This window comes from Ammospiza nelsoni, chromosome 21 (genome assembly GCF_027579445.1).
Source record: "Ammospiza nelsoni isolate bAmmNel1 chromosome 21, bAmmNel1.pri, whole genome shotgun sequence".
Taxonomy (NCBI): Eukaryota; Metazoa; Chordata; class Aves; order Passeriformes; family Passerellidae; genus Ammospiza; species Ammospiza nelsoni.
Window position 1 is genome coordinate 9,536,593 of NC_080653.1, and position 27,529 is coordinate 9,564,121.

The following is a 27,529-nucleotide window of genomic DNA, read 5'->3' on the forward strand; positions in this document are numbered from 1 at the left end:
ACAATATTTTATGTGAAGGGGTTATGCATGAGATGCAGCTTAATGAAGTTTGAGCAAACACTGAAGCTAATGCAAATGTTCCTCAGTGCTTTGGGTTTTATTTCCATTTTCTGTAGCAGAAGTATCACATCAGAAGTTAAATTACAGGTTGCACCTATTTCTGCAGCTTTGTTGGGCATTTTCTGCATTTCTTACTGTTTGAAAATAGATTTTACATAAATGTTTGTTGGGGCAAAGCAGTAGAAGAGGGAGTGTGAGGCAGTAGAGGGCTGAGTGTGAGAGGCCAAGCTGAGATGTAGTAACCCCAAGGGAAACCAAAAGCTACAGGATTACTGTAAGATACTGGGAGCTAAATATTTTCCTTAAAAAGTGACTCTGTGTTGTAGGCCATTTGATGGGAGGTACTTTTTATTAGTTTTGGAGAGCTCTGTAGATGTTTGAGTAAGATTTGAAATGCTCTGTGCCACTGAGCTTCAGTTGGCAGTTGGAAACCCAAAGGCCACCAGAGTGTGCTGTTCATTTTCAAATAAAAGGAACTCTCATCCTTCCTGATTGTAAAATTTCCTCTGGTGCTTTGGTGTGGGTACATGAAAAATTTGATTTAAAACTTGTAGAAATTGTAGAAATTTTTTGTCTAGAAGAAAATTGAGAACTAAACAATCTGTTGTTTACTACACCTTTAGAAAGAAGTAACCTAAGAAGAAAGAAAGGGGGTCACTTCTGTTGAAGTTTCTTTTTAAGGATGACAGAATAAGGTGTTATTTTGCTGTGATGAGCAGACTCAGAACTTGTCTGGTATCAAGGAAATTGCAGAAAGTAAAGCCTGATTTGTCATTAGTAGTTCTGAGCCTTAACTGCATTTAGTTTACAACAGGAAGAGCATCAGAGCACAGGTATTGGGTATAAAAATGGTTTTTGGTGTGGCTTAGGGAATGAAATCAGCAGAGCTCCCGTTTGAACACTCACCTGATGGACTGTGTGTTTGTGGTGATACAATGATTGATAACAGCATTGCTTGTTCACTGAGACAAGCTGCCTTTGAGTATCCTGTGTTTTACAGTGCTCACTCCTCTTAGAGCAGATCCAGTTTCTTATCAAGTCCTGTTTCTCCTGCAGGAGGGAGAATGGGTTGGTTGTTGTAAGAGCCTGAGAGGTGCTCTGTGCTCCCAGCCCTGCTGCATCCAGCACCTGCACATGTGGCTGAGCACCCAAAGCTGCTCCCAGCTGCTTCACTCCCAGCCTGGGAATCCAGCTCTGGATTAACTCCTGCAAGGGAGGGCAGCTCCAGTGTGAGTTTAAAGGGGAAATTATAACCTCAGGTACTCTCTTGATTGCTTCTGTCAGAGCATATGGCCTGAGAAACTGGGGCAGCTGGGTTAAGGAATCCCCATTTCCAGCAGGGGAAGAAAGTAAACAGTAAATGGAGAGTAGTGTAACAAACACTTGGGGTATCAAAAAACAACTGTGAAAAGAATCTGTCTTAATGTGCTAGCCCATTGCAGTTTAACATATTGCTTACAACCTGCACAATGGGCTTTGGGTGACTTGTGTTACACATTCCAGGGGACTGGCAGCCTGTTACAATCAGGGTCTGGACTCCAGAATGGGCTAATTTACCACGATGGGATGAAGAAAGTTGTGGATTTGTATTACATGCTCTCACCTGACACCGTACCTGATCCTTTTCCTGCTGATTGACATTTTCAATGAGCTCTTTGAAGCAAGTTCCAGCTTAATTAAAACGTTTGCTTGGTTAGCAGTGATCTGTGAAAGCCTGTGATAAATATTGAACTGGGTTCACCTGCTGGTGACTGGGGAGGATAAACAGCTGCTTTGTGTGCTTTAAACAAGAGGCTGCAGCAGCAGCAGAATACTGGGCTTTCTGAGAGCTTCCAAAGGAGCAGCTGAAAAGCTCTGCTAATGTCACTGCTGATATCTGCCTAGATTGTGCTTGTGTGATATTTCACACAAGAGACATTCACTGCTGCAGCATTCAGGTGCCTTTGTAAGTGGGAAATGTAGCTGGAGATATGAAGAACTCCTCTTACCTCTTTGTGTTTCAAAGATCACAGCCCCAGTGTTTGTTTAGCTCTATTTTACACACAGTACAGGCTGCTGGACTTGATTATTCCTTTTTTAATCGGACTTCCACGTTTTTGCCATATAAATATTGATGTGATAGGCTGGTTTATCTAGCCCTGACAGAAGTCCAAACAAGCTGCATTAGCCTAAGGTCCATATAGGCTGATATCTGATCTCTAATGGCATCTGTTCCTGGGTGTTTCTGATTAAATACTGTACAAAGTGCAGCAGGATCTTTTTTTGCCCTCTTCCAAATGAAAATCCCTCTTTCAGATTCCAACAGCTGAAAACAGGTTTAGTTCTGAAGCCAGAGGGTATTATGAAATGCAATTCTGTTGTCTCAGTATGAATTATTTCTAATCAGCCCTCCCCTAATTCCTTCATAGATAAATTGAAACATTTTCTAATTATCTTTGTGGTATGAGTGTAAAAATTTGTGCTTGGAGAGAACACTGCCCGGGAAACCCCTTGTTCATGGAGAGTTTTCTTTCTTTGTGCTGCAGGAATGGGAGAGGAACACCACGTTAGGTGTTGCTATAAGATCCACAGTTGGTTCTTGGAGAAATACAGAGTTAAAATAGTTTGCCTTTTATAAAATTTAAAGATGTATTTTAAGGATTCTAATGCAAATTGACTCACTGGAGTAATGTGGAAAGAATATGGAGAACTCAGCTTTTAAACTGTGTTTTAACCAATTTTCTAAAGTTTTTCTTCATTATGAAGGGCCTCCTAAAAGGTTTTATTTATTAAAGTATTTGGGCTAATGGTGGCTGTGGCTTTCAGAAATGCTCTGACTACTGCAGGCACTTTTATTTCTTAACTACTCACTATAAAATCAGCCTGAGTTTACAACTTGCTCAGTATTGTGGGTTTGAGTGTTTTTTGAACATAAAACTTTTCTCAAAGTTAAAGGTAACATTTTAGTGCTGGAATAATGGCTAAAGTGCTTCTTAATGCCACTATTATACCAATCCCAAACCTCTTAAACCAAACTTTTAATCCCACCTGTAAAATCCTGTAATTTATAAGCCTCACACATAAGAACACTTTATTTCTTTTTTATGCAAAGAATAATATCTGGTATTCTAAGCCCATCATAGGAGAACCTTCTGGTCATGATTTTATATATTAATTTGAGCTGCATTTTCCTGTTGTTCTAAGAACTCTGGCAAAACAGCTGCCTGATGGGTCCTAATATTTTTCAATTATTTTTATTTGGCTTAGCACAGCAGTGAAATATTGGTGGTAAAGTCTCCTCTTGGTGTCCTGTGTGTTGTTTTTCCCTCTGAAAACACAATCTGACTTGGATTAAAATTAAAAGATAGAAATATTCTTCAAGGCCCTACACAGCCACTGCTTCAATTACATTAATTTTTAGCTTGGTAGTGTGGTTTTCATTATTTCCAGGAGCAGAGCAGAATGTAAGTGATAGAAATATCAAGGTAGCATTGGGGCTTTAGTGTGAGCCCTGCACATATGTAACCTATACCATGTGTCAGCTGTTTGCTGCCTGCCTGCTGACAAGAGCCCCATTCATAACTCCTCTTTTTATCCTGGCAGTGAATAAGTAATGATTCAATATAGAAGGCAGGATATTTGGAACTGGCTATTTCATGTGGCAGCACAGGGTAATGAAATCTGCTGGTCCTGGCAACCTGAGAGGGGAATGTAACAATTCCAGCATGGCTGTAACTTTATCTGCTCTGAGGCCTGTTTGTTTGGCACATCAGGGAAGCTTTTATCCCAGTGAGTGGCAGCTCTGAGGGCTACATTTACATGCTTTCTATCATGTATTGTCATATTTAATGGCACACAGGGCTGGCTGGGGCTGAGGGGAGCACGAATTGCTGTTCCTTGCAGTGAGAGCTGGAGACAGCTTGATCCCCAGGATTGTGGTGTAACACACAGCATGACTTAGCATTTGTTTGTCATGGATAATCTTACTGGTACAATGAAAGGCAGGGAGGAGTGCTGCAGTGAGCGTGTTGTTACCTGCACTGCCACCTGAGCCCAGTACAAACTGTCTGGCTCTGGGAGAACTCTCTATTTTCCATGAGAGGTGTGTTTGGACATGGTTACACTGGAGTTCCTGGTTTCCTGTGTGGCTCTTCAAATTCATTGTGACAATTTCATGTCATTTATTTCAGTATTTAATGTTCTGATGGCAGAACAAAAATGGCTTTTAACAAATATTTTACAGGATTAGGTTCTGTTTAGAATTATTCCCTGTGTTTCCTTTATTCCCTGGCTACTCAATGGCCTTTGGCAGAATGGCACAGCAAACATGTTTCTAATGGAGAGTGTGTGGTGCAGTGTTTTATCTGCACACAGAGTCCCTGAACTGTCTTTAAGGAAAAAAATATTTTGAGTGTCTGTTCCAAGTTTTCTTCATTGAAGGTTTTGGACTCTTGCTCTGTAACAGGAGTGTCCTGAGCTGGAGCTTCAATGTGAGAAGCTTCATTTGCATTATTCATGTGTGTAAATATTCCACTGGATTAATAATTCTTTCTGATTGGGTTATGATAAAATTGTGATCACTGGAGGGTTTTATTTAGATATTTCCAGGCACAGGGATGTGATGCTTTAACATTGCAGAACTTGTTGCAGTTTGATGGGCAGCCCTGGTGACTGAAGCAGTTACCCCAGAGGGCACTTTGCAGACCATCAGCAGATGTAGCACATTCATACCACACTGGGATTTTGTGCATCATCTTTTTGTCTTGCTTTGCAGCCTCCTGGCCCTTGCACTGAGTGTTCCTGTGCTTCTGGGAAGGAACCAGGTAAAGATCCCAGTCACTCAAAGAAGAAGGAGAACGGAGATCGGTTGTGTGTTCCCAAAATTTTTTTTGGGACACGAACACACAAGCAAATCAGCCAGATCAGCAGGGAGCTGAAGAGGACAGCGTATTCCTGTGTGCCCATGACAATCCTGTCCAGCAGGGATTACACCTGCATTCATCCTGTGGTGTCCAACAGTAGTAACAGGAGTGAAATGTGTGTAGAGTTGCTGGAAGGAAAACATGTGAGTAATTTGATTTGAGAAAATGAGCATTCATTGAACAAAGTCAGATTTAACAGCTAGAATGAGTAATATTTTTTACTTCTTTATATTATATTGGTTAAATACCACCTGGTGGCATTAAAACTAAATATTAATTGTTAGAAAATGTTGATACACTGTAAAAACTTATGGTGGCAGGAATAAGATTTATGACTGCCAGGTTAATGGTGTAATAAGATTTAAATTATATCTGGGTTTATAAATGAAGAAGAAAGAAGTGTCCCTTATTGATGTACATTTTAGAAACATGGATTTACATGACATGAGCTGTTAATGTCTGGCATAAAGAGCAGCTGTTAGAAATCTTTCTGAGAAACAGCCAAATGCATGGAACTTTGGGAGATTTTAGCCTGTTTGGTTTTTGTTATTTCTTGTACCCACTAAGTCTGTGCACTTGTTTGCTTTCAGGGCAAGTCCTGCTCTTATTACCACGGTGCTCACAAGCTGAGCGAGCAGCATGCCCTGCAGCCTGCCCATGGGCTGTACCAGGCCTGGGACATTGAGGACCTGGTGAGGCTGGGCAGGAAGCTTCGTGCCTGCCCCTACTTTGCAGCCAGGGAGCTCATGGTGGGGGCAGACATCGTGTTCTGTCCCTACAACTATCTGCTGGACCCACAGATCCGGGACAGTGTGAGTACACTGGGGACAAGTGGCAAGAAGGTAAAAAGAAGAATTTAAAAGGAATTATCCACTGGATGTTTTGTTTCTGTGGTCAGCTGACATCCCGTTCATGTCCAAAATAATATCTATAAAATAACTCCCGGGTTTTTTTTCCCTTGGATATTTTCTAGGTTATGAAAATTGATCCAAAACCTGAAAAGCTTCATTTGCACTGTGCTGCAGAATATCCATTTTTTAGCAGCCTCCTGTTAGTTGCTGTCTCTCATGTCTTTGACTCGGTTTCACCAGACAATAATTATCTTTTTCAGATGGACATTAACCTAAAGGACCAAGTAGTCATTTTGGATGAAGCCCACAACATTGAGGACTGTGCTCGGGAGTCCGTGAGCTACGGGGTCAGCGAGAGCCAGCTGCGCGCTGCCCGCGAGGAGCTCGACTTCATGGTCAGCAACAGCATCAGGCAGAAGCACCACGAGCCCCTCCGAGCTGTCTGCTGCTCCTTGATCAAGTAAGGCAACCTTTTATTGCTTTCTATCAATTAATATTTATCAAATTACCTTTAGGTGTATGGTATGGTGTTACTCTGTCACATTAGAGAAATTCAACAGAGGTTCATGTACAGCTATGCAGTTCTTTGATTTATGTTCATTTGAGGAATCCACAGGGTTTGATCTATTAGAAGAACTGCTGGTCTCACATGGAAACATTGAAATTCTCTTTTGAAAAATCTTGTGCTCTTTATGGGGCTTTTTTGGACTCCTGTTTATAAATCTCAGTATGAAAATTTTCATAAGGTGAATTTTTATGTTTCACACATTTGCATATTTGACAAATAATAATAGCATTATTTTGTCAAAGAATTAACGAGTTAATGTTTATAGAATGCTTTCAGAGCCTTGGACAGAAAGTATTTGGAATCTGTTCTTGGAATCAGATTGGAATCAACTGAAGTCTTCCTAGTTGAAAGTGAATTTGTCAGTCATGCCCTTTGTTTTCCCTGGGAAACAACTTCCTGGAAGGGGAACAGCGGAGCCTAAGTTGAAAATCCTGAGAGGGGATGTAACAAAAGGAAATGGACAGAAGCCCAGGAAGAAACAAGAGGTCCAGGGCAAAGTCTTTTGGGGGAAGTAGAAGTATCAAAGTCAGCAGAAAAAAGTGAATAATGCTACAAGTGCTGCAGTTAACCGAGTTCTGCTCCAGTGTGTGCAGAATCTTCATTTTGCCGCAGCAGCACAGGAGGAGTTCACTCTCCCATCCTCACTCCCTGCTCACAGTTGATGTTTGTGTCACACAGAGACAAGGGACTTTTCTGCTTGGCAGAAGCAAATTCTGCTACCTTGGATATTTCAAATGTTAAACTTCAGTAAAAGATAAGAACAGCGTGGCTGAAGATTTGATTGCCTCAAGCTTTTTAACCTTATCAGGAAAACTGAGGTTGATTGTCTTGGCAAATCTGCCAGCAGCATGAAAAGCAGCTACTGGAAAGCAGAAGACTGGGTGTAAATAGCCAGTAACAGGTAAAATGCACCTGCACAGTGCCATGGCTTTGCCAAATGCATGGGGAGCTAGAAAAAAAATCTTATTTCACTCTAAAGATCCTGGGCCCTCATTGCAAAAAGCACTTAAGGATGGGCTTGGTGCCACAGTGCTGCAGTGAGCTCTGGGAGTGAGGAGTTTGCAGCTGGGCCAGGGGAGGCTCTGGCAGGCTCTGCTGCACATTGAGCAGGGCTGGTCACTGTGGGCAGTGGAACATGCTGTGTCAACAGGGGCATTTTCTGCTACTGAGGGAAGCAGCAAATACTCTTCCTGGAATTGAAGGCATGTGTGCAACATCCCTTCATTCTTTTCCTGGAAATACTGCATACAGCAATTTTCACTTCAAAACCAGAGATAACCTTTCTGGGAATCAAGCTAATTTTATTTATGCTTTCTGCTTAGCTCTAAAAATAATTTAACAGGCTTTGCAAGTAAGTGCTTTAATGTTAGATGGAATTTATTTGAGAATTTAAGGTATTTTTTGTGCTATTTGGCCATTGTGTTAAGTTTGTATTTGCATTTATTATTTCAAAAGTATGTGCTGGTTTGAAGTTCATAACAGGGAAATGTTTTACATTTCCTGAAGTGTTTTACCCATTATAAATCTGTTTAATTCCTGTCACGGGGGCCTTGTCCTGATTTCAATTCCAGGTCTTTTTGATGTTACATTTGAGGAATTGGGGCCTTAGTCTTAGTGATCACCATTCCTTAATGAGATCAAGCAAATTTTATCCAAGGAAGTGATTGTTGTGGCAGCATTGGTGGGCTTTGTTTGCATTTAACCTGACAGAAGGGAAGTTATATTTTAATTGTTCCATGGATCAAATTATTTATGGTGACAGGGCAGGAAATGTAGAACTGAAGCAGTCCCAGAGCCTTGCTCTTGAGTTGCTAATGAAGAACTGGATTTGCAGGTAAATATTTTGAGCTCTTGCAGCACTGACAGCTGTCCTTTCAATGCCTCCTGCCTCTTGATGGAGCAGACAGCTCCAGCCTTTCCTGGCAGGGAGAGGAGGAGCTGCTTCTCTAACCAGGGACAGGGCTTGTGGTGCTGCAGGGGTGAAGGAGGACAGGCTCACTCAGAAAATTCCAGCTCTGCCACAAACGAGATGCTCTCCATGTTTAGCTCAATCAGTCCCATTTTGCATTGTATTCCAATTATAATTCTGCTTCATTTGCAGCAGTGCCAGTACCTGGGGTAGGTGTAAATGGGCACTCTCTCTTGTCCCACTTTCCCTGTGTAAATATGAAAAGTGTTCATTTCATGCCTCAGGATTGGTTTTTAATTGGAAAGTCAGCAGTTGACAGGGATAAACCAACCTGCAGCAATTGGAGCAGTGATGAGTGGATTCAGATATGCAGCAGAAGTCTTGCTTGAGTGAGCCTGACATGTCAGAAGAGGAAATTACATTTTAATTCCTTTTCTTTATTATCTATTATATGAAGTATAAACATGTGGGGAGAAATTTCCTTCTCATTTCAATGAGCTGCATCCAAAGCAGTTCCATGGGAGTTGAACAGTGAAAAACAGGCAGAAAGGAAAAGCAGAATCTCTCTCCTTACATGTAGTAAAACATTTGTCATCATCTTAGGAGTCTGGTGCAATTTTTGAGGTTTGCTTTGTACGTGCAAAGTGTCTCTAAATCTCTCAAATCAATGCTGAAATGATTTGTGCTTTTTCTGTCTTTCAGCTGGCTGCAGGAGAGCTCTGGGCAGCTGGTGGAGAGAGCCTTTGAAAGTGCCTGCAAGGTGTGGAGTGGCAAAGAAATGCTCAACTTTCTGTACCAAATGGGAATAACTGGCATTACTTTCCCCATTTTACAGGTAATGTTGTGTGCTGTATAAATGAGCAGCACCATGCATGATATTGTGGTGTTAAACATCTCCAAATGCACAGAAGTTAAATGGAAACAGGTTTTTCATTTACTGCAATACTGAAAATTGTCTGAAAAGGATTCCTGATGAAAACCAGGAGTAACCCACTCGAGCTACTGGAATTTGTGGAGAAGCAATGTTTTGAAGGATACAATTGCTCACATACAATTATTTAAATTGAACCATTGAGCCAGTGATATTTTTGCCTGTTTTATCCAGCTGCATTTTTATTGAATGTTGAAATGTTTTTACCCTATTTTCAAGTTTATCCCTCCTTTCTGTGTAAGCCAGTTATGTTAAAACCATTGTTAAAAATTGAAAGTGTTGTTCCCTTTCCCTCTGACTTTATTTTAAATGAACTTTTAAAGCAGTGAGCTGACGGTCTTGTATCTCTATTAACTCTGGTTTTCAGAAGACACTTAGAATGTTGTTAATATGGAATTTGCCTCTTGCAGAAACATCTTGCTGCTGTCTTGGAAAAAGAAGAAAAAGTTTCTATGCATGGGAGAGAGGAAATTATTGAGGTGCCAGTTGTGAGCCCTGCAGCACAGATCATGCTCAAGGGCCTGTTCATGGTCCTTTCCTGTCTCTTCAAAGAGAACAGCAGGTCAGGCCTAACATTTATCAGCTGAATGCTCACAATTTGGTTGCTTAATTGTAGTTTTTACTGATATTTCTGTCTCTGTGTAGGTTTGCAGATGATTACAGGGTTGCTCTACAACAAACTTACACCTGGATGACTGAAGACCAACGTGATGATGCAGATAAAAGTTCCTTCTTCCCAAGGCCCAAGCACAAAAAGAGTTCAAGGCAGAAAACCCTTGTCCACATGCTGAACTTCTGGTGCTTGAACCCTGCTGTGGTGAGCTGAGTGTGAAGAAAAGATAAAATAATCTGAGTGATAACAAATACAATGCAATCTGAAAGAGATTGCATTGATCTTCTAAATTCTTGCTTTTCTTTCTCCCACCTAGGCTTTTTCTGACTTAAATGAAGTCAGAACAATTGTTCTGACATCAGGCACTCTCTCTCCCATGGATTCCTTTTCCTCAGAGCTTGGTGTGAAGTTTTCCATTCAGCTGGAGGCCAATCATGTTATCCGGAATTCCCAGGTAAGCTGGGCTTGGCTGTTCCCATCTAATGCTGCCCATGGTGCAAAAACCAAATAAAAGTGATGGCAGACTCATTCTGTCAGTTAAAAGAGAGGTCCAGACTGTTGCTTGGCTTAATGCAATGGAAAATGACATTTTAAAATGAATTAAGAGGCAATTTTAGACAAATTTCCCTGGAAAAGTTGCTTGTGCTGTATGAGATGGCTCTTAGCAATATCAATTACTGCACTTCAAGTACCAAAAAGAATTTAACAAATATCTCAACGTTTCTTTCTCACTTAAATGCCATTCTTGAGCCTGCTGTGGTTTCTCCAGGCTGGTTTAGGATTAACCTTGTCCCTGTGCCCCCAGGTGTGGGTTGGCACGGTGGGAGGTTGGCGGGCAGGAGCTCTGTGCCACCTTCCAGCACATTTCTCTCACACTTAGCAGGATCAATAATGAAATGTTGAGCTTTCTCCAGGCTGGTTTAGGATTAACCTTGTTCCCTGTGCCCCCAGGTGTGGGTTGGCACAGTGGGCACGGGCCCCAGCAGGCAGGAGCTCTGTGCCACCTCCCAGCACATTAACCTTGTCCCTGTGCCCCAGGTGTGGGTTGGCACGGTGGGCACGGGCCCCAGCGGGCAGGAGCTCTGTGCCACCTTCCAGCACATTAAACCTGTCCCTGTGCCCCCAGGTGTGGGTTGGCACGGTGGGCACGGGCCCCAGCGGGCAGGAGCTCTGTGCCACCTTCCAGCACATTAACCTTGTTCCCTGTACCCCAGGTGTGGGTTGGCACGGTGGGCACAGGCCCCAGCGGGCAGGAGCTCTGTGCCACCTTCCAGCACATTCCTCTCTCACTTAGCAGGATCAATAATGAAATGTTGAGGTTTCTCCAGGCTGGTTTAGGATTAACCCTGTCCCTGTGCCCCCAGGTGTGGGTTGGCACAGTGGGCACAGGCCCCAGCGGGCGGGAGCTCTGTGCCACCTTCCAGCACACCGAGACCTTCGAGTTCCAGGACGAGGTGGGAGCCCTGCTGCTGTCGGTCTGTCAGACACTTGGCCAAGGAATTTTGTGCTTTTTGCCATCCTATAAGGTAGGGAAATGTGAATTGCTGTTCTTCCCCTCAAACCACACACACTTTGAAAACGCACTGGGTGATTTTCTGCACTGTGGTTTATACATCAATATACAGAAATATTTATCAAATAAATGTATTAACACGGGGGAATTGTATTGTTATTTCTTGGCATTCAGGTTTGTTTTCATGAGCAAACATATTTGGTTTTTCTCAACAGATGCACCTATTAACACAGACAATCATTTCAATTAGCATTACCATAAAACCAGCCAGATCCATAAATTTTCCTTTTGTTGTTTCCCTGAAGATTTAGAAATTGTTTATTAAGAAAAAAATTAAAAATCACATCATGAAATGATACTTTCTATATAAATCAGCAGCAGGAATGTCTTTGCATGTTCTTTCTGTGCTACCAGAATGCAGAATTCATCCAGGTAATTTCTCCTTCCCTTGTTTCTTGTTCCATTTCACTGCATTGGAGATTGGAGTGTATTTTTCTTTAGTCAGGGGAATTGCTCACTGACATTGGCTGAAAGGAATCAAATTTCTCCATTTCAAACTATGTAATATCTAATTTCACTGACAACAGTTATCTAATTATGGTTAATCTGGATCTCCCAGTAGTTCTGCTTTCTTCTCTATTTGTTGTTCCTGTTGTTTATGGTCAGGAACAGGAATATAAACTTGCAAGATAATTATGTAACTCATACTCATTTTTCCTGTACTGCTTGAAAGGGTGTAACTTTTTAATTTTTAAATGATTATTTATGATTTTAAAAAAATCATCTTAACAGACAAAACACAAAGACCTCTAAAAAAATCCTACCAAATGATTAAAAACCCCAACATGGTGGAAATAGATTTTCAGACATTTCTGCTCATCCCTAAGGTTCCTAAGCAGAGAATATTTTACAAAATTAAATAAAAGCTATTTATTCTTTTTTTACAATCCCTTCATCTTTTATCATTTAACTGGCAGGCTGCAGAGGGAGGGTTGTGTCTTGCCTGGATGTCTTTAAGTGCAATTCCTGCCAGTAACCATTAGGTGACCACATCAGACCAGGTAATGGAAGCCCCTGAAAAAAGCAGATTACTGACCATAAATTTATTTAACCTCACAAAACCCTGCACTTCCATGCAAAGGAAATGATCTTACAAGAAATCTCCAATTTATTTTGGAATTTAACTGGAGCATCTTTCAGTTTCCAGCATTGTCTTTCTAAGTGTGTCATGTTGGAGGGTTGATCTTCCATATCCAGACCTGACAAATATTTATGAAAGTTTTTATGAGAATAGTCATGTGAATTGCAAGTACACAGAGACTTTGTAATGACATTTAATAAAGGAGGAAAACAATTGCTGGCCAGCTCTGGAGCCTTCCCCCTCTGCCCTTCTGGCTCCCTGAAAGGTCACCCTGCACACACTGAGTGTTCTGTTCTTTGGAGCAACACTCCCTGAACCCAGCAAGGTATTGATAAATAGAAATTGCAGACAATTGAAGGATGATATTTTAAAATCACATTGCCAATATTTTTCTATGGATGCCCTTTTTCTTCCTACTGCTTTTATTTGGGATTGGGTTGCCTTTAAGGCTGAGATTAATATGTTGGAAATACAGAATAATGTAAGCACATTAATACAGGGAAAACAAAGTATTCTTTCTTTCATCATCATAAAGAATATTTGCATTTCAAAAGTGATTTTCACAGGAAATTGCTGCCTCTCTTTAGAAAGCTGCAGCCTTCAAAGGAATTTTTCAAGGCTGTCAAGATCTGATTAATCCACATGGCCATGCACCTCACTATTATGATTTAAGCAGATTTTTTGATGGGCTCAATCTGTTTTATGAATTGAAGCTTCAACTTTGGAATAAGTGACAAATAAAGGGTGTTTTTTTTTTTTTCTCCTGTCTGGAAGGCTGAGGACAATGCTTTGAATTTTAAGTACTTTCTATCCAGGTAATTTGATGGAGCTGGAATTTAGTTGGGTGTGTACATTGGATTTCAGTTTGGAATTACTACCTGCAATGTGAATGCAGAAAAAACCAATACTATAGAAATTTCCCTTTATCTTAATCAGGTATTTGAATAAATATATTTTTAATTGAAGAGTGGCTGTTTAAAATATATGTATAGCAAATACATGGAATTAATGCAGTGGAGGAAAATCTATGGATGGGCAAAGAGCCCATCAGCTGTTCATGCCCACATTTGATAGGTGTCTGCTATGAACAGCTGTGATGGTTCATGTGGGGAAATTCACAAACAGGGAAATTTTTAATGTCATTGTTGGACTTGTGGCACATTGACTTTTTAAAAAAATCAGCTTTATCTTAACATTCACTAAATTCCAAAGCTCCATCATTTTTAAGGCTCCTAAAACTGGTGATACTATGCAGCAAAAATGCATTTATGTGGAAATCAGTAGCAACTCCAGCAAAAAACCACTCTATAAAAGAGAATATCAGAAGGTGAAAAGATTGCCCAGAAATCTAAGATGCTTTTAAACAAGATTAAGATAAGGCCCATTAGGGCTCATGTTGCCAACCTGTCTGCATTAAGATATATCTTGCCTGGTGCCTGCATCTTGGATGATTCATTCAATATGTGTCATATCAGAGTCAGCCTTGCCAGCAAGGAGAAAAATGCTAATGCTTATAAATTTTAGTGCTAATCCATCATGATGAATTAACTGACCTTTCTTAGTGGGGTTTTTTTAAACAAAAGAAGCTTTGGATGATGATGTTAATGTTGCCCTGGTTTGTTGTGTTCTCTGAGGCACTGTTGGTTAATTTGGATCTGCTAATTGAGGAGGCATCACTTGGAAGCAGGATTTGTACAAATGGAGTTGGAAAGGGTTTGAATGAGTGTTTTCAACAGGAAAACTTAGGAACTGATAACAATTCTCTGCTTGAAAACCTGAGCTCCTTGCAGGGAGGTTGGACTGGATCCCAGTCAAAGGTTCCTTGCAACCCAAACTATGATCATGGAATAGTGGCACAATTAGCATAAATTAGCATATAAATGATTCATGCTGCACTGCACTGGCTGCTTACCTTGAGAATTTTGGGGTAAGGTTGTAGTGATGACACGCAGCAACTTTTGCCACTTGCAAAAATAAACGCTGCATTTCCCAGTTTATAAAATGTAAATAAAAATGCTCAGTTTTTATTTGTCTCATGACTTCAGGAGCTGCAGGTTGAGAGCTGAAGCTCTGTCAGTCTCACCCCATTTCCTGCTCTCTGGGAAGATGTTTTGTGATGTTTTCTGGAGGGGGAGCAGCAGGATTGGGTGACAGCAAATCCCTTTGGGCTGGAGCTCCTGTCCCTCTTGCTTGGCTCCTGTCCCTGTGTCAGGTGTCCTCCAAACCTGCCCAGCCCTCTCTGCAGGTGCTGTTTGCCCTTGTGCTGACAAAGCTTTCTTGGCACCCTCCCACAGCTCCAGACAGGCAGGAATTAACAATATTAATTAACTCTGAGCAGCGTGGGGCTGCTTTCATTTCAACAGGCTGAGAATGTTCAGGTTCAGGGCAAGGATTTGGAATCAGCTCAGTTTAACCTCTGGCTGTGTCCACGTGGATTTAACCTGGCCTGAGGTGAATGTGGCACCCTCAGGTAGGGCAGGCTGAGGGAGGGATTTCATTTCATGATTAATTCTCAATGTCTGGATCTTCTTCATTTCACACAGAGCCTTTTCTTATTGAGATACCTGAGATTGGTAGAAATTCTTGTTTCAGTAATGAATAGGACTCTGAACAGACAATATTTTCGTTTCTAAAACTTTCCTGAAACGTGGGTTTGTAAATAAATTATAAGAAACCCATTTTTCCTGCCATCAATAAAACAAAGCAATGCTGCTTTCAGACAACTTTTCCTTATTTAATAAATTACTTCAATAAATTTCCAAAGGATGGTAGTCTGTTTAGCCCAGCCTATTAAAAGCATTAAGATTTGAACACTGGCTGTTAAAATGAGTAAATGGCAATATCACAAAGTTAAACAAATGCCAAAAAACATTTTCCAGAGTACTGGGATTGTAACAATACCATTAATGAGGGAAAAGAGGTTTTAATGCAATTTGCACATTCTAAAGTTTCAAAAAGAGGTTTTGAGTTAGTGCATTATTAATGTTCTGAACATCTGGAACTATGTAAGAGCCACAGACATTGAGCAAGTGCAGGGTTTCCCCACTAGGTCTGATGCTGGCTGGTTTCCTCCCCAGCCAAAAGCTTGTTTTTAGAAGTTTGAGACAGTAAAATGACAATATCCAGATAAGAGAGAAACATTCCACAGCCTCTTTTTGCTTGTATTATATACAGAGGAATAATTGGAAACCATTAGGTTTGTGCAGTTAAAAGGTGAACTTGAAATTAAATAGGAAAATAGTTCTTTGCACCACAGATGGGGCTCTGAGGAATTATCTAAATTCCATAAAAATGCTGAACTTTTTCTGTTGGGTATTTCTGTTATATGCAGGGATAAATGCTTCATCAGGAGTAATAATCTCCTTGATGCTCCTGTTGACAGCTGTAGGAGGGCTTTGAAGAAGAGATTTACTCCTGTGTGTAAATATTTGCTGGGTGTAAGGATCTGTTTGTGTCATTTATGACAGAAATTTATTCTTTCAAGTTACATCAGCATTAACTTTCTGCATAATTTTAGGGTTAGAGAATGTAACTGGCACAGTTACAGCCTTAAAATGCTGCAGGAAACAAGAATGTTTCAAGGTGTCACCCAATTTTAGATGTTTCAGGTGTTGCCCAGCATCCCTGGCATGGAAGGAAGCTACCTGTGAACAGGTTTGGCATTTCAGGAGTGAGTTACAAAATAATTGTAAATTAATAATGATGCTCACTTTCTGGCCAGCATTTGCTTTCTGCTCCCAAGGGAGAGGTTCTCTCTGGCTCCAGGAGCCTCATTTGTGTGAGCCAGGGAGCTGTGACAGAGAGACCCCAAAGCTGGAGAGGCTTTAGGGACGGGCTCCTGGCACCCTCCTGCCTCAAAGCTGAGCCTAAAACAGAGCAGGGTGAGGGAGGAGTCACTGAACAACCCCTGGGGACACCTGGCTTTGTCCTGGCACTCTGGGCTGAGCAGGGCCCTGCAAATTCCAGAAGTTCTTTTGGGGCTCTGACACCACAGGGACCCTTTGGGCTTTCATTCCTCTTTAGAAGGAAAAACTCTTGCAGTGTCCTTTGTCCTTCCTGTGCTGGAAATCTCAGGGAAGTGATTTCTGTCTGTGGGCCATGGTTTGGGGAAAATGAGCTCTAAAAAAAGCTGAATTCTAATGGCTCCCAAATTATTCATTTCAACATTTGCACCTAATAAATGTAGATAGAATTTCATTTTACTTGTCCATATTATTTCTTCATTGCTTGTTTTTTACTCTTCCCCTGCAGTGGAAGTTTTCCTTTTGAACTTTATCTCAGCTTCTTTATGTTTTATGGGGGGTTTTGTTCCCATTAATCATATGCAGTATCTACTTTCAGTTTAATTCTCTATTTTCCATCATTTCAATATCAGTCATATAAACTGTCTGGGTATTGAGGCTCTCACAGTCATCCAGAAATACAATTATCTGAGAGCTCCAAGAGCTCTGTAAATCTCCATGTGATTCCTGAAGTCTACACTTTGCTTTTCCCATTGACTTGGGCATAGAAATGTCTGTAAAAATCCCTCTGTGAGGGGGAAGATTTTAACCATTCCCTCACAACTGCTCTGCTTTGGCCACTGGTGAGAAATTGCTTCAAATAGAGAAAAACAGGAGCAGAAGGAATGATAAACTCCATACAAAAATAATTGCAATGAGAGTTTTTGTCTAACAAGGTGTTAAATATTTATCTTTAGTGTCATCAGTTCAATCCAGCTGTGCCAAATGAAATTTGCAGCTGGAGCTGGCAGTTCCCACCCTGGCAGGATCATCTCTTGTGGAACTGCAGCAAACTCAGAGCCAGAATAATGCTGGGCTCTGCAGAGGAGTAACTGAGGTGTTGGCTCATTAAAGTTATCATTAATGATTTATTAGAAGGTTTTCATTTAGAATTTTTTGACCTTGAGTTGTCTGAGTTTTGTTATTTTTGTGGTTATTTTTTCCCCACTTGGTTACCAACAGCAGGCCAAGATAAAATTTTCTCTTTGGAGATGGTAACTGACAATCTGGATAATTGCAAAATGTTGTTTCCTTCTTAAATAGTGTGACAGGATCATGGATGTGCAGCCCAGTTATGGGGGGATTTCCAGGTTTCTGGGGAATTAGAGACAATCCAAATGTTTGAGATGCTTTGGGACCTGAGAGGAGCTGACCTGGGAGCCTCTGGGGGTTCTTCCCCCTTCCCTGGGACTGTTCCTGTGCTGCTCTGTGAGCTCCTGAGCAAAGGAAAATTTTTTATCCTTTTTATTCTTTTTTTCCTAGTTAGTTTCCAGGTGGCTTTGTGAACTGTGGTGTCTCCTCAGGAGGTCAGACAAGTGTCAGAGACAGCTCAAGGGAAGGGATGATGTTGCACATTCCAAGATTATCCCTTTTTATTTTCAGTCTCTGGGATGAAACATTTTCTTGTTTCTGGGTTTTTTTTAAAATATATTTTCCAGTGGTTGACTGTAATTGGAGAATCTCTAAAGATCCTCCTCTGGAAATCCTGATTTTTTTCACTGTGGCTGCTGTCCTGAAGCTGTGGTGTGAGTTTGCAGCATCCTTAGCTGGCTCTGTGTGTGTGAATTGACCAAGGAGCTGCAGAGGTGATATTCACTCAGGTGGATATTCTGGGTGACTGCCCCTGTGGGTGAGGTGACATGAAAGCAATGCCCTGTGGTGGCTCCTGGTGCTGTGCAGAGCCCCAGCAGCTGCACTGGGGCTGGAGCTCTGTGCTGTCCCTGCCCCGAGCCCTTTCCCTGTGTCCCTCGTTGTTCTGGAACCTTCTCTCAGCCCAGGGGAGATCCCCACCTGTGCCTTGGCTCTCTTTGAATTGCAGCTGCAGAAAATGCACAAACACCCTGCTCGTGGCTTCCTTTAGTCCTTGCCTTGCAGTGCTGACCAGCAAGGGCTGTGCAATAATTCAGGTGCCCTGTGGCATTTGCTTTTTACACAGAGCAGCTCCTCGTGCTGCTCGGCACATGAACCCAATCCGGAGCGACAGTCGTGGCAGATTATTGGGTATTGTGTCTAAAAAAATTATCTGCCATGCTGGCAGATGAGTGTTTGGCCTGTGAATTTCACACCCTGAGAGTTGGGCACTTTAATATTTTATTGCACTGTTAATTTAAATACCCTGAGCAGACAGCATCAGGAAAATAAACGAAAAATCTATTATTGTTTCTCACTTCTGAGTCTGACAAAGTGCTGCAAGCTGAATTGTTGTAGCTCGTTAACACGTGCTCCAATTTCCCTTGTAATTAACACTTGCTGCTTGCATATTTTCCCTCCTATTTATGTAGGAACTGCATTGAAAATGAGTTTTCACAGTCAGGAAGTTTGCACTCTGTGAATGATGGATTCCTAACAGTAAAAACAGAGTGAACATGTCCTTTTCCTCAGGAGGTTTTAATGAAAGGGAGGGAGAGCAGCTGTGAACAGGGAATAATATCCACAAACAACATCATTCTTGGGAAGGTGTGTCCTGCCCAGGTTATTCTGACATGAATGTTCTGAATCTTTGCAACCTGCAGAGTTCGTGGTCCCTTTGCCATGTCTGGGAAAGATTCAGTGCCTGGTGTGACTCCTTCATGTGTGAAAACCACCAGATATGAGAGGAAATAACTGGAGAGGATTTATTCAGGAGCATGTTCTGCATCAGCAGTGAAACAGCTCATACAAGAAGCTGAATATGAAATGTATTGAAAGGAGTTCTTGGGCTGTTTTAAATTGAGAGAAATTTGACCTCATTGGGAGGTCTGGGAGCCAACAACTCCTATCTTAGAAAAGAGAAAAATCATGCCTCAGTTTTACCTTCTGATAGGGCAGGCAAGCTCCTGTGTGAGAACATTTAATTAGTGAGTGATGAATTCCAAAGAGTATTCATTGCACTTTGACTCATTTTACAGCTCAGTAATGGACTAATTTTTAGCAAAAATATTTCCAAACAAATAACTTGCAATGTACTGCAGTAAAAACTTCAATTTCAGCTTTTACTTCCAATTTTGGATCATGAGGTGAGAAATTATTTTCCTAAGAATCAGAAAAGTCTGTTATTTCTTTCTTTGTATATTTTTTTTTAGGGGGATAGAAGGGAAGGAGGGAGAAGGGATCGAGATGGAAACCTGGAATAAATACTTAGGTTATTTATGTATTAATTGATTTATTTATTTAGAATTGTCTCATTAATGTGGTGGAGGACATGAAGTATTTCCTGTTGGGACACTGGGCTTGGGGAAGGGAGCAGAGGCAGCTCAGAGCTGGCACCCTGGGCAGGCTCCCAGTGAATGATAATCCCAGGGGCTGCCTTGGATTGGTTTTCCCCTTTATTCTGAAAAAACCAAGAGGTCAGAGATGACTGAGCTTGGCTTTTCTGGCTGGGGAAGAGCAGCAGTGGAGATTCTGACTTCATCCATGACCAGTTCATAATTTTGCTTTTTATTCCAGACCAGGATTTAAACCATTCCTTTTAAAAATATATTTTTTTCTCTTTGCATGAAGGGTTTTCCCTCCCTGGGATGGGAAGGTGTAATGATAGCCTAGGGTGGATGTACAAGCAGTTCCTGGAACACAGAACTCCTTGTCTTGGTTAATTTTAAAACCACAAAAGGAAGCCTGGTTTGAAGCAGGTTGTTCCTAACCAGCTGCCACAGAGCTCAAAGCCTGAACAAAAACTCTCCAGCTTCTTTGGGGGGCAATCATGTTGGGTTTTGGGGAGAAAATTTCTATAAAAAAGCTTCTTTAGCTGCAGAAGCAAGATATTAACAGTGTTTTTGTGAAGTCTTTGGCGTGCAAAACATTTCATTTTTCATTACTGTTGTCGCCGTTCACGTTTTCCATTATTTAAGGGGCTTATTGAAAAATTGATGGTATGTTGGGAGCAGAGAGACATCCTGTGGCTGCAGGGTTGATTTATGGCACATGGAACACACTTCAGTGCTCCAGGTTGCTGCTGCTGAGCACACTTTGTCATTGTCCCCACAGAGAAATCCTGGCAGTGCAGTCCCCGTGCTGCCCCCGAGCTGAGTGATGCACACTGTGCCTTGGAAAATGCTGATGAATTATTCACCTTTGATTGTGCTGGGGTGTGCACATGGTGATCAGAGCCTTGCTCGTAATACAGAGATTTTCACCCTGCTCAGGGTTTGGTTGAGATAAAGCTTTATCCCTTTAATTTTTCCTTTTTTAAATTTCCCCTGCAGTGTCTGTGTGGATGAGCACAGATTTTACCCCACATTTCCCACCATCTGTGGGGATCTCAACACCATTCTGGGTCCTAAATATTTGACTTTATTTAAAATTCTCCTGGAGAAAATAAGTGCAATTTTTATCAGTTTAGAAAGACACCATTTCCAGGGAAATTCTTGAAAATCCCACCTCCATGGTTTAAAGTTTTAACCTTCAAACTCATTTTCTGCTGTGAAGAAACAGAGAGATGAGGAGACAAATCTGAAATAGCTCAGTGCTGGAGAGTTCCAGTCCAGGGCAGCTTTTCCCAGCAGTGCTGAGGACTCCCTGAGCACCTGTTAGCACAACTCAGTCTCTGTGATCTTCCTTCAGAACTCTGGGAGAAATGGAAAATATCAGAATAAACGTCTGACATGGCTCCAGGCCCCTGCACAGCCCCTTGAATTAATAATTTAATTTTTTTAGTATTTTCTATTTTGCTCTTATGGAGCATTTCATTCCAGAGGCTCTGTGGCTCTTTGGGAAGGGAAACCAGGCAGGAATTCACCTGGAATCAGCACTGAGGGAACCAGGCAGGTTCAGAACCTTGCTGGTGATGCCCCTGGTGCAATAAATGGGAAATGAGCAGGAGAAAGCAGCTGGAGCCTCTCCTTGATAAGAATAACATCCTTGTCTGGCCTGTTTCCATTAAAATGCTGCATTAAATCAATTTATTTTTGGTTATTTTATTACCCTGTGCATGTGTATTCATATGGATGTTTAATATTTCTCTCCAGTTTCCTATTAACAGTGGGAATTTAAAGCTCTATTTTAAAATTAAATTTTATTTCAAAAATGAAATATTTTGGCACAGATATTTTCCCATCCTCTTGAAATTAAATCTGTTAGAATTAGAAGCTGAGAGAATGAAATTTGAAGTTTAAAATACCTTTTTTTTAGTGAAAAAAGTTTATATTTTGCATTGGCTCAGTCATTCAAATGACTTTTCCTGTGTTAAAACCCTCCCATAAACATGGGGAGGGGCTGTGAATCAGTTTCTTGCTTAACCTTTCATGAAAATCTAATTGAGTGCAAACAACTGCTTTAAATAATTCAATGGCCTCAGTTATTCTTGGCTGCTGGAGCCCCAGCCCAGAGCAGTGCAAATGTTTGGGTGTTAAGCAAAACTGAGGCTTTCCTCTTTTTTTTTGTGAAAAATATGATTAAAATGACCTTTGGAAAAGTGAGTGGGGTGATTAAGAAGAATAAAAGGTGAAATGTAAATTATTTCTGCCAGTTGTGTAAATGGCTTGTGGCCCAGAGATGAATGAATATTCTTCTAGTCCTTCCCAAAGTGTGGAATCATTTTGGTGATTTTGATAAATGTGGTTGGGTTTCTTTGCTTGCTTTTCATCCCTTTTGCTCTTGTGGAGGGACATTGTGCTTTCCATGGTGCTGTTTGGAATAGCACCCCAGAACTATTAAAAAGTGATTTCAGAGATTGGGATAATGGACATTAGGGTTTGTTGGATAGTCAGCCCAAATATTTTCCCTCTTATTTTTGGAAGGAAACTCAATTTTCCTTTCACACCAATCCTTCCAGGCAGTTTGTTCTTGTCCCTTCCATCTTTTGTTCCCATTTCATTCCTGTTTCCTTTCTGTTCACTTTTAACCTCCAGGGCCCTTTTTTTGTTGTTGTTGCTGTTGTTGGTTTTGTTTTGGGGTTGGTTTGTTTGTTTTTAACTAAAGGTGAAAATGGAATAAATTAGTGTTCCTGTGACCCCACATTGGTAAACTCTTTGTAAATCCTTCTTTTTTTCCCCAAAGTGAAGAGTTCCAGTATTCCTGGAGTTCAGTTGCCTGTAGGATTCTGGGTTATTGGTACCAAGTTTTGGCAACGTTTTTAGTTCAAGAACTCTCAAATAACTTCTGCTAGTTCTCTACTTTTCCAAACCATCTTAATCATTGAAGAAATTATTTAATAGGAACCTGTAATTCCAAACAAAGTGGGTGAAGCCTGGCCAGGTCCACTCCCCACTCTTTGAAATAACAGGAATTTAAGGCCACTTTGGTCAAGCAATGCCCTGATTTAATGTCTGAATATGTTTCAGGATTATCACTAATATAGGGACAGTTCCATCCTTCCATAATGGAAGCAGAACATTGATCCAGCTGATTCTCCTGGGATTGGAACTAAAACTTCCAGCTGGGGGCAAGCAGCTGGCTCAGCAGAGCTGCTCCTGGAAGGTTTGGAGGGAATTCAATTCCTCTGGAATCAGAGAAAGGTCTGGAAGGGAGTGCAGTGCCTCTGGAATCAGAGAAAGGTCTGGAAGGGAGTGCAGTGCCTCTGGAATCAGAGAAAGGTTTGAGAGGGAATTCAATGCCTCTGGAATCAGAGAAAGGTTTGAGAGGGAATTCAATGCCCCTGGAATCAGAGAAAGGTTTGAGAGGGAATTCAATGCCCCTGGAATCAGAAAAAGGTTTGAGAGGGAATTCAATGGCCCTGGAATCAGCCATGAGAAAAACCCCTGGGCCTGGGAGCAGCAGAGATTGCTCCAGTGGAAAATACAATGGGCCTCCTACAGAAGGACCTGTCAGAATGGATGGATTTTTAAAAAATTTTTATTTTCACTGAAAGGCAGAGAGGATGTAGCTGATGCAGGTGGAGGCTGAGTTGTTCCATGATACAAAACAACCTGTGCTTGGATTTTTTGCAGGCAGCCCAAATGGTGGGAAACATTTTGTAACAAAGCAAAGGGAGTGCATTTCTTCTTGACAATGTTTCTGAATTTAAGAGTTTTCAGAGTTAAAACAAACAAAAAAAAAATCCTCTTTGGTTGTGCTACCTGTTATTGTTTTGGCCAGATACAAACACTGCAGAGCAATGGTTGGAGCAGCACTGGGGCACTCTCCATGTTGGTGGGGGGTTGAGAGCCCTTTTCGGTGCCAGGGGCTCCCTTTGGGGTGCCAGGGGCTCCATCTCAGTGCCAGTCCCCCCCTTTGTGTCCCAGTCCCCCCTTTCATTCCCATCAGCCCAGAGCCCCCTTTTCTCCCAGAAGTTCTCTTGGTGCCCAGCCCCAAGTCAGCTCCTGGTGCCCAGCTCCTGTTGGCATCTCTGGAGTTTTGTGCTGCCTGCCTGCCTGTAGAACTTGTGTCTGACCCTTCAAACACATTTCCAGCCCACTGGAGACACGCTTGGATTTGAAGCAGTGCTTATTCACAGAGAAAACCCTGGGAGCAAGCACGGGGAAAAGGCTTTTAGATCAATGCTGCTCCCTCGGGGAGCTCAGACTTTTTGCACTGACACTGCTGCCAGTACTGGGATTTTTATTAACAAAAACCTCATGGCTCTTCCCTTTCCCCTCCAACTACCTGAATATCTGAATAACAATGAAAAGTGCAACTTTATATCATTACATAGAGCCAAGCTCAAAAAAAGCAAAGTTTGAAGGAGTGGGGTTATTTTGGGGTACAATGGCAGATTTTTGAAGGAGTGGGGTTATTTTAGGGTACCATGGCAGATTTTTGAAGGAGTGGGGTTATTTTAGGGTATAATGGAAGATTTTTAAGAAGGGTTACAAGATGTTTGTGTAAGTTCTGCTCACCTTGAAATAACTTTTCTCCAGTTATTGTATAAATGTGGGGAAATGAGCTTGTAGTTTTACAGGTGCACAAGGACACAATGCAATTGCAATGATAATTATTTTTAAATAGTTAGAGTTGTTAAACTACCCAGTAAAGCCAGAGCTGGTTTATTCTGCTGTCAGGTCCTTCTTAGGTCATTTTCCTTTTAGGCCTGCACTGCTCTGGAGCATCCTTGGATATTTTTGGGTGTTTTGTTGCACTTTTGATTATTTCTGTGATACCTTTTTTTCTCTGCTGACAAGGTGTGATCCATTCATGACATGAATCAATGCTAAAATATTTAAAGAATATTTTATGTAAAGAAAATAGCAAGAAAAGAGTTAAATAAGCCAGAATTTTTCTGTTAGACTCCTCTTTTCTCAGCTATTTTCTACTCCTGGTGATGGATCCTGCAGGAAAGCACAGCCCCAGCAACCTGGAGTTAACTCCAAGTTTGATGCAATGGTGGAAATTCCAACCCACTTGCCTTAGGGTGAAATCCATTAAACAAAGCTCTGGGTTTGCTTCATGACCTGGGAGCCTCCTAATGTGATTTTTGGCACTGTATAAAACAAAGCAGCAAATGGAAAAGGGCAAAGCTGCTCCTTTGTGGGCACACACGGGAGGGTTTGGCCTTGGAGGGAAGGAGAAACAGCTCCCCCCATCCCCAAACTTCCAGAACATTCCAGAAACTGCTCAGAAGGGAATGCTGGTGGGAGAGCTACACCCTGAGCCCCAGGTTTTTCTGGATCATAGCTGACAGGTGTCTCTAAATTGCAGACAGGAATAAAAGGGAAAAGCTCACCCAGTAAACGTCCCTCAGTGCATGGGGAGATGACAGATTCTTTCTAACAAGATTTTCTGCTCTCTTGGAGGAAGACCATTTGTTAATAAACCATTTGAGAATCCATTTTTAAGGGATTTAATAAAATATACCCAGGCTGCCTTCCAGTGCAGGAACTATTATTCCCCTGGGAGGGAGGAGTGACTGGCTGGGGGCATTAATGGTTCCTTCCTGTGATTCCTGGCATCAGAGCTTGCTCCCATTTGCACTTTTCCAACCCAAAGTGAAATAATTTTTTATGAGAAACCCGCACTTGGTTCCTGGCTCTTCTGAGGCATGTGTGTGTTCTATATTTTATTTATTTGTATTCAGTCAGCTCCATAATTCTTGTTGTTTTAGTGTGTGTCCAGGCCATGGGTCCTGTGTTTTTGTGGATACAAGGAAAGTTTCCATATCTAGCAAACTCCATTAATGGAAGAGGTAATAGCTGTTGTGTGAATTAAATGAATTGTTCCATTCTTGCCCAAGATTTCATAAATAATTCCCATCTTTCCATCAAAATCACAGATTTTTGTTGTGGTGGTGGAACAAGAAAGCTGAACCTTGGTCCAAGGGAGACTTGCCTGGAGGGACTGGGGAGCCCACAAAGAGAAAAGATATTTTCTTAAGATTTGGATAAAGGTTTTCTCCTGCCATCTTTACAGTTCTGAATATAAATTTTGCTCCCTTCATATGAGGGAAATGAAGTGGCATTGAGGGATTAAGGAATTTTTGTGAGGAAGAACCTTTCCTAGGGGTGTGTTGGGAGAAATCCCATGGAGAGGAGAAAATCAGGGGTGAGTGACCTTGGAAGTCAAAGGCTGGGTGGTTTCATGAGTGTAAAAGTGAAATTGAGCCCTGCCCAATTTCTCTCCCTGGGCTGCCCTTGGCATGGCTGGCAGTGCCAGGAGCCCAGCAGGGATTGCTGAGGGGGCCCAGCAGCAGGAGCAGCAGTGAAATCTGGAAGTTAATGGTGTTCCCCTCCCTGGCAGATCCCAGATGGGTGCACTGAGAGCTGTAATGTGTTTGATTCTCTGCTTTCCCAGAATTATCTCCGCAGCACATCCAAGAACTGAGGCTGGGCTGGCAAGATGGACACTCATTGCTCAGTCACAGGGTACAGCCTTTATAGAAAAAGAGATTACAGACAGGTCCTGCCAGGAAATGGCAGCTGGGAGGGAAGGGACAGACAGCAGGACAGACACATTTAGCAGAGATGATTTATTCTGCAGCTACAGCTGCTCAGCTGCTCCTACTACTCATCACTTACTCTCTCTGTGCTTGCTTGCTAATGGTGTCACATCAGTAGTAAAGCAAGAGTAATTCCCTGAGCAGAGGCTGGGACAAACCAAGGAAAATGTGAAATAACAGCATTTGTCCCCTCTTGTGAGGAACCCATTCAAATTCTTCATGCCAGAGAATGAGTTCTGGTCTTTAATGCTGAGGACATGAAAAATGCAAAGGGCCTTGTCACCAGTTTCCTATAAATTCTCCAATGTGACAACAATTAGTTGTCATTAGTTCTGCTTCACTGTAGCACTGAAACTGTGGATTTGGACAGGGGACAGATTATTTTTGTAATAATCACCCATTCAGGATCCTGGGATCCTGGCTGGGGTGCACTGGAGACAAGTGGGCTGCAGTGAGGGGATGGAGCAGGGCAAGTGCAGCTTCCAGAGGGAGCAGTTTGTGCAGCCTGGAGCAAAATGTGGAAAAGTCTTCAGGAGGGAAGTGCAGACACAGAGCACAGCCCTTCCTGCAGAACCTGAGAGTTTAAATCTCATCTGTGAACTGCACAGAGTCAGTAACACACTGAAAATACTGAGCAGCAGGAGGGTGGAATAAAGGATTGAGTTCTAACTAAAGGATTGCATTCTAACTAAAGGATTGCATTCTAACTAAAGGATTGCATTCTAACTAAAGGATTGCATTCTAACTAAAGGATTGCATTCTGCCCACTGACCCAGAGCTCCTTGGTGCACCCTGGGTGTGTTCCTTGCCTTGCCCCTCTCTCAAGGGCAGCTCTGTGCAGCTCAAGGAGGGACTTTTTGGCTCCCTGACTTGATAAAATTCAATGTAGAAGTTGATAAATTTGCTAAATCACCCCCACCCAACTGACTTCAGGTTCTGTGCTAATTTTAAACTCTGATTTCTGTAATGCAGCATTTTCAGAATTTGCATTAAAAGCAGGACAAGTTTATTTGAACATGTTCTGACTTGGAGTGAAATGTGCACAGTTCAGAGTTTGGGAGGTGTAGTAAAGCTGAGGGGCTGTCCAAGAACCTGAGGAGGCTGATAAATCCTACATCAATATTCTCCCCCCCAACTTCTCTATGTAAATTTTCAAATATTGAAAAGTTCTGGAAGTTTAAGATATAAAGGCTTGTTTCAAATTAATTTGAAATTTATTTCTAATCTTACTTAGTAATCGAAAAATCAGATAACTTC

General features: G+C 41.7%; 1 protein-coding gene across 1 annotated transcript in view; it reads left to right on the forward strand.

The window, feature by feature from the left end:
* The window catches only part of BRIP1 (BRCA1 interacting helicase 1), a 49,204-nt gene that overhangs the window by 3,556 nt on the left and 18,119 nt on the right, over positions 1-27,529 (forward strand). The window contains exons 7-14 of the mRNA XM_059486982.1: positions 4,814-5,104; positions 5,552-5,773; positions 6,073-6,272; positions 8,992-9,124; positions 9,631-9,782; positions 9,866-10,037; positions 10,150-10,287; positions 11,198-11,359. Of these exons, the coding sequence (XP_059342965.1) occupies positions 4,814-5,104; positions 5,552-5,773; positions 6,073-6,272; positions 8,992-9,124; positions 9,631-9,782; positions 9,866-10,037; positions 10,150-10,287; positions 11,198-11,359 (1,470 nt within the window). The remainder of the gene's footprint in view (positions 1-4,813; positions 5,105-5,551; positions 5,774-6,072; positions 6,273-8,991; positions 9,125-9,630; positions 9,783-9,865; positions 10,038-10,149; positions 10,288-11,197; positions 11,360-27,529) is intronic.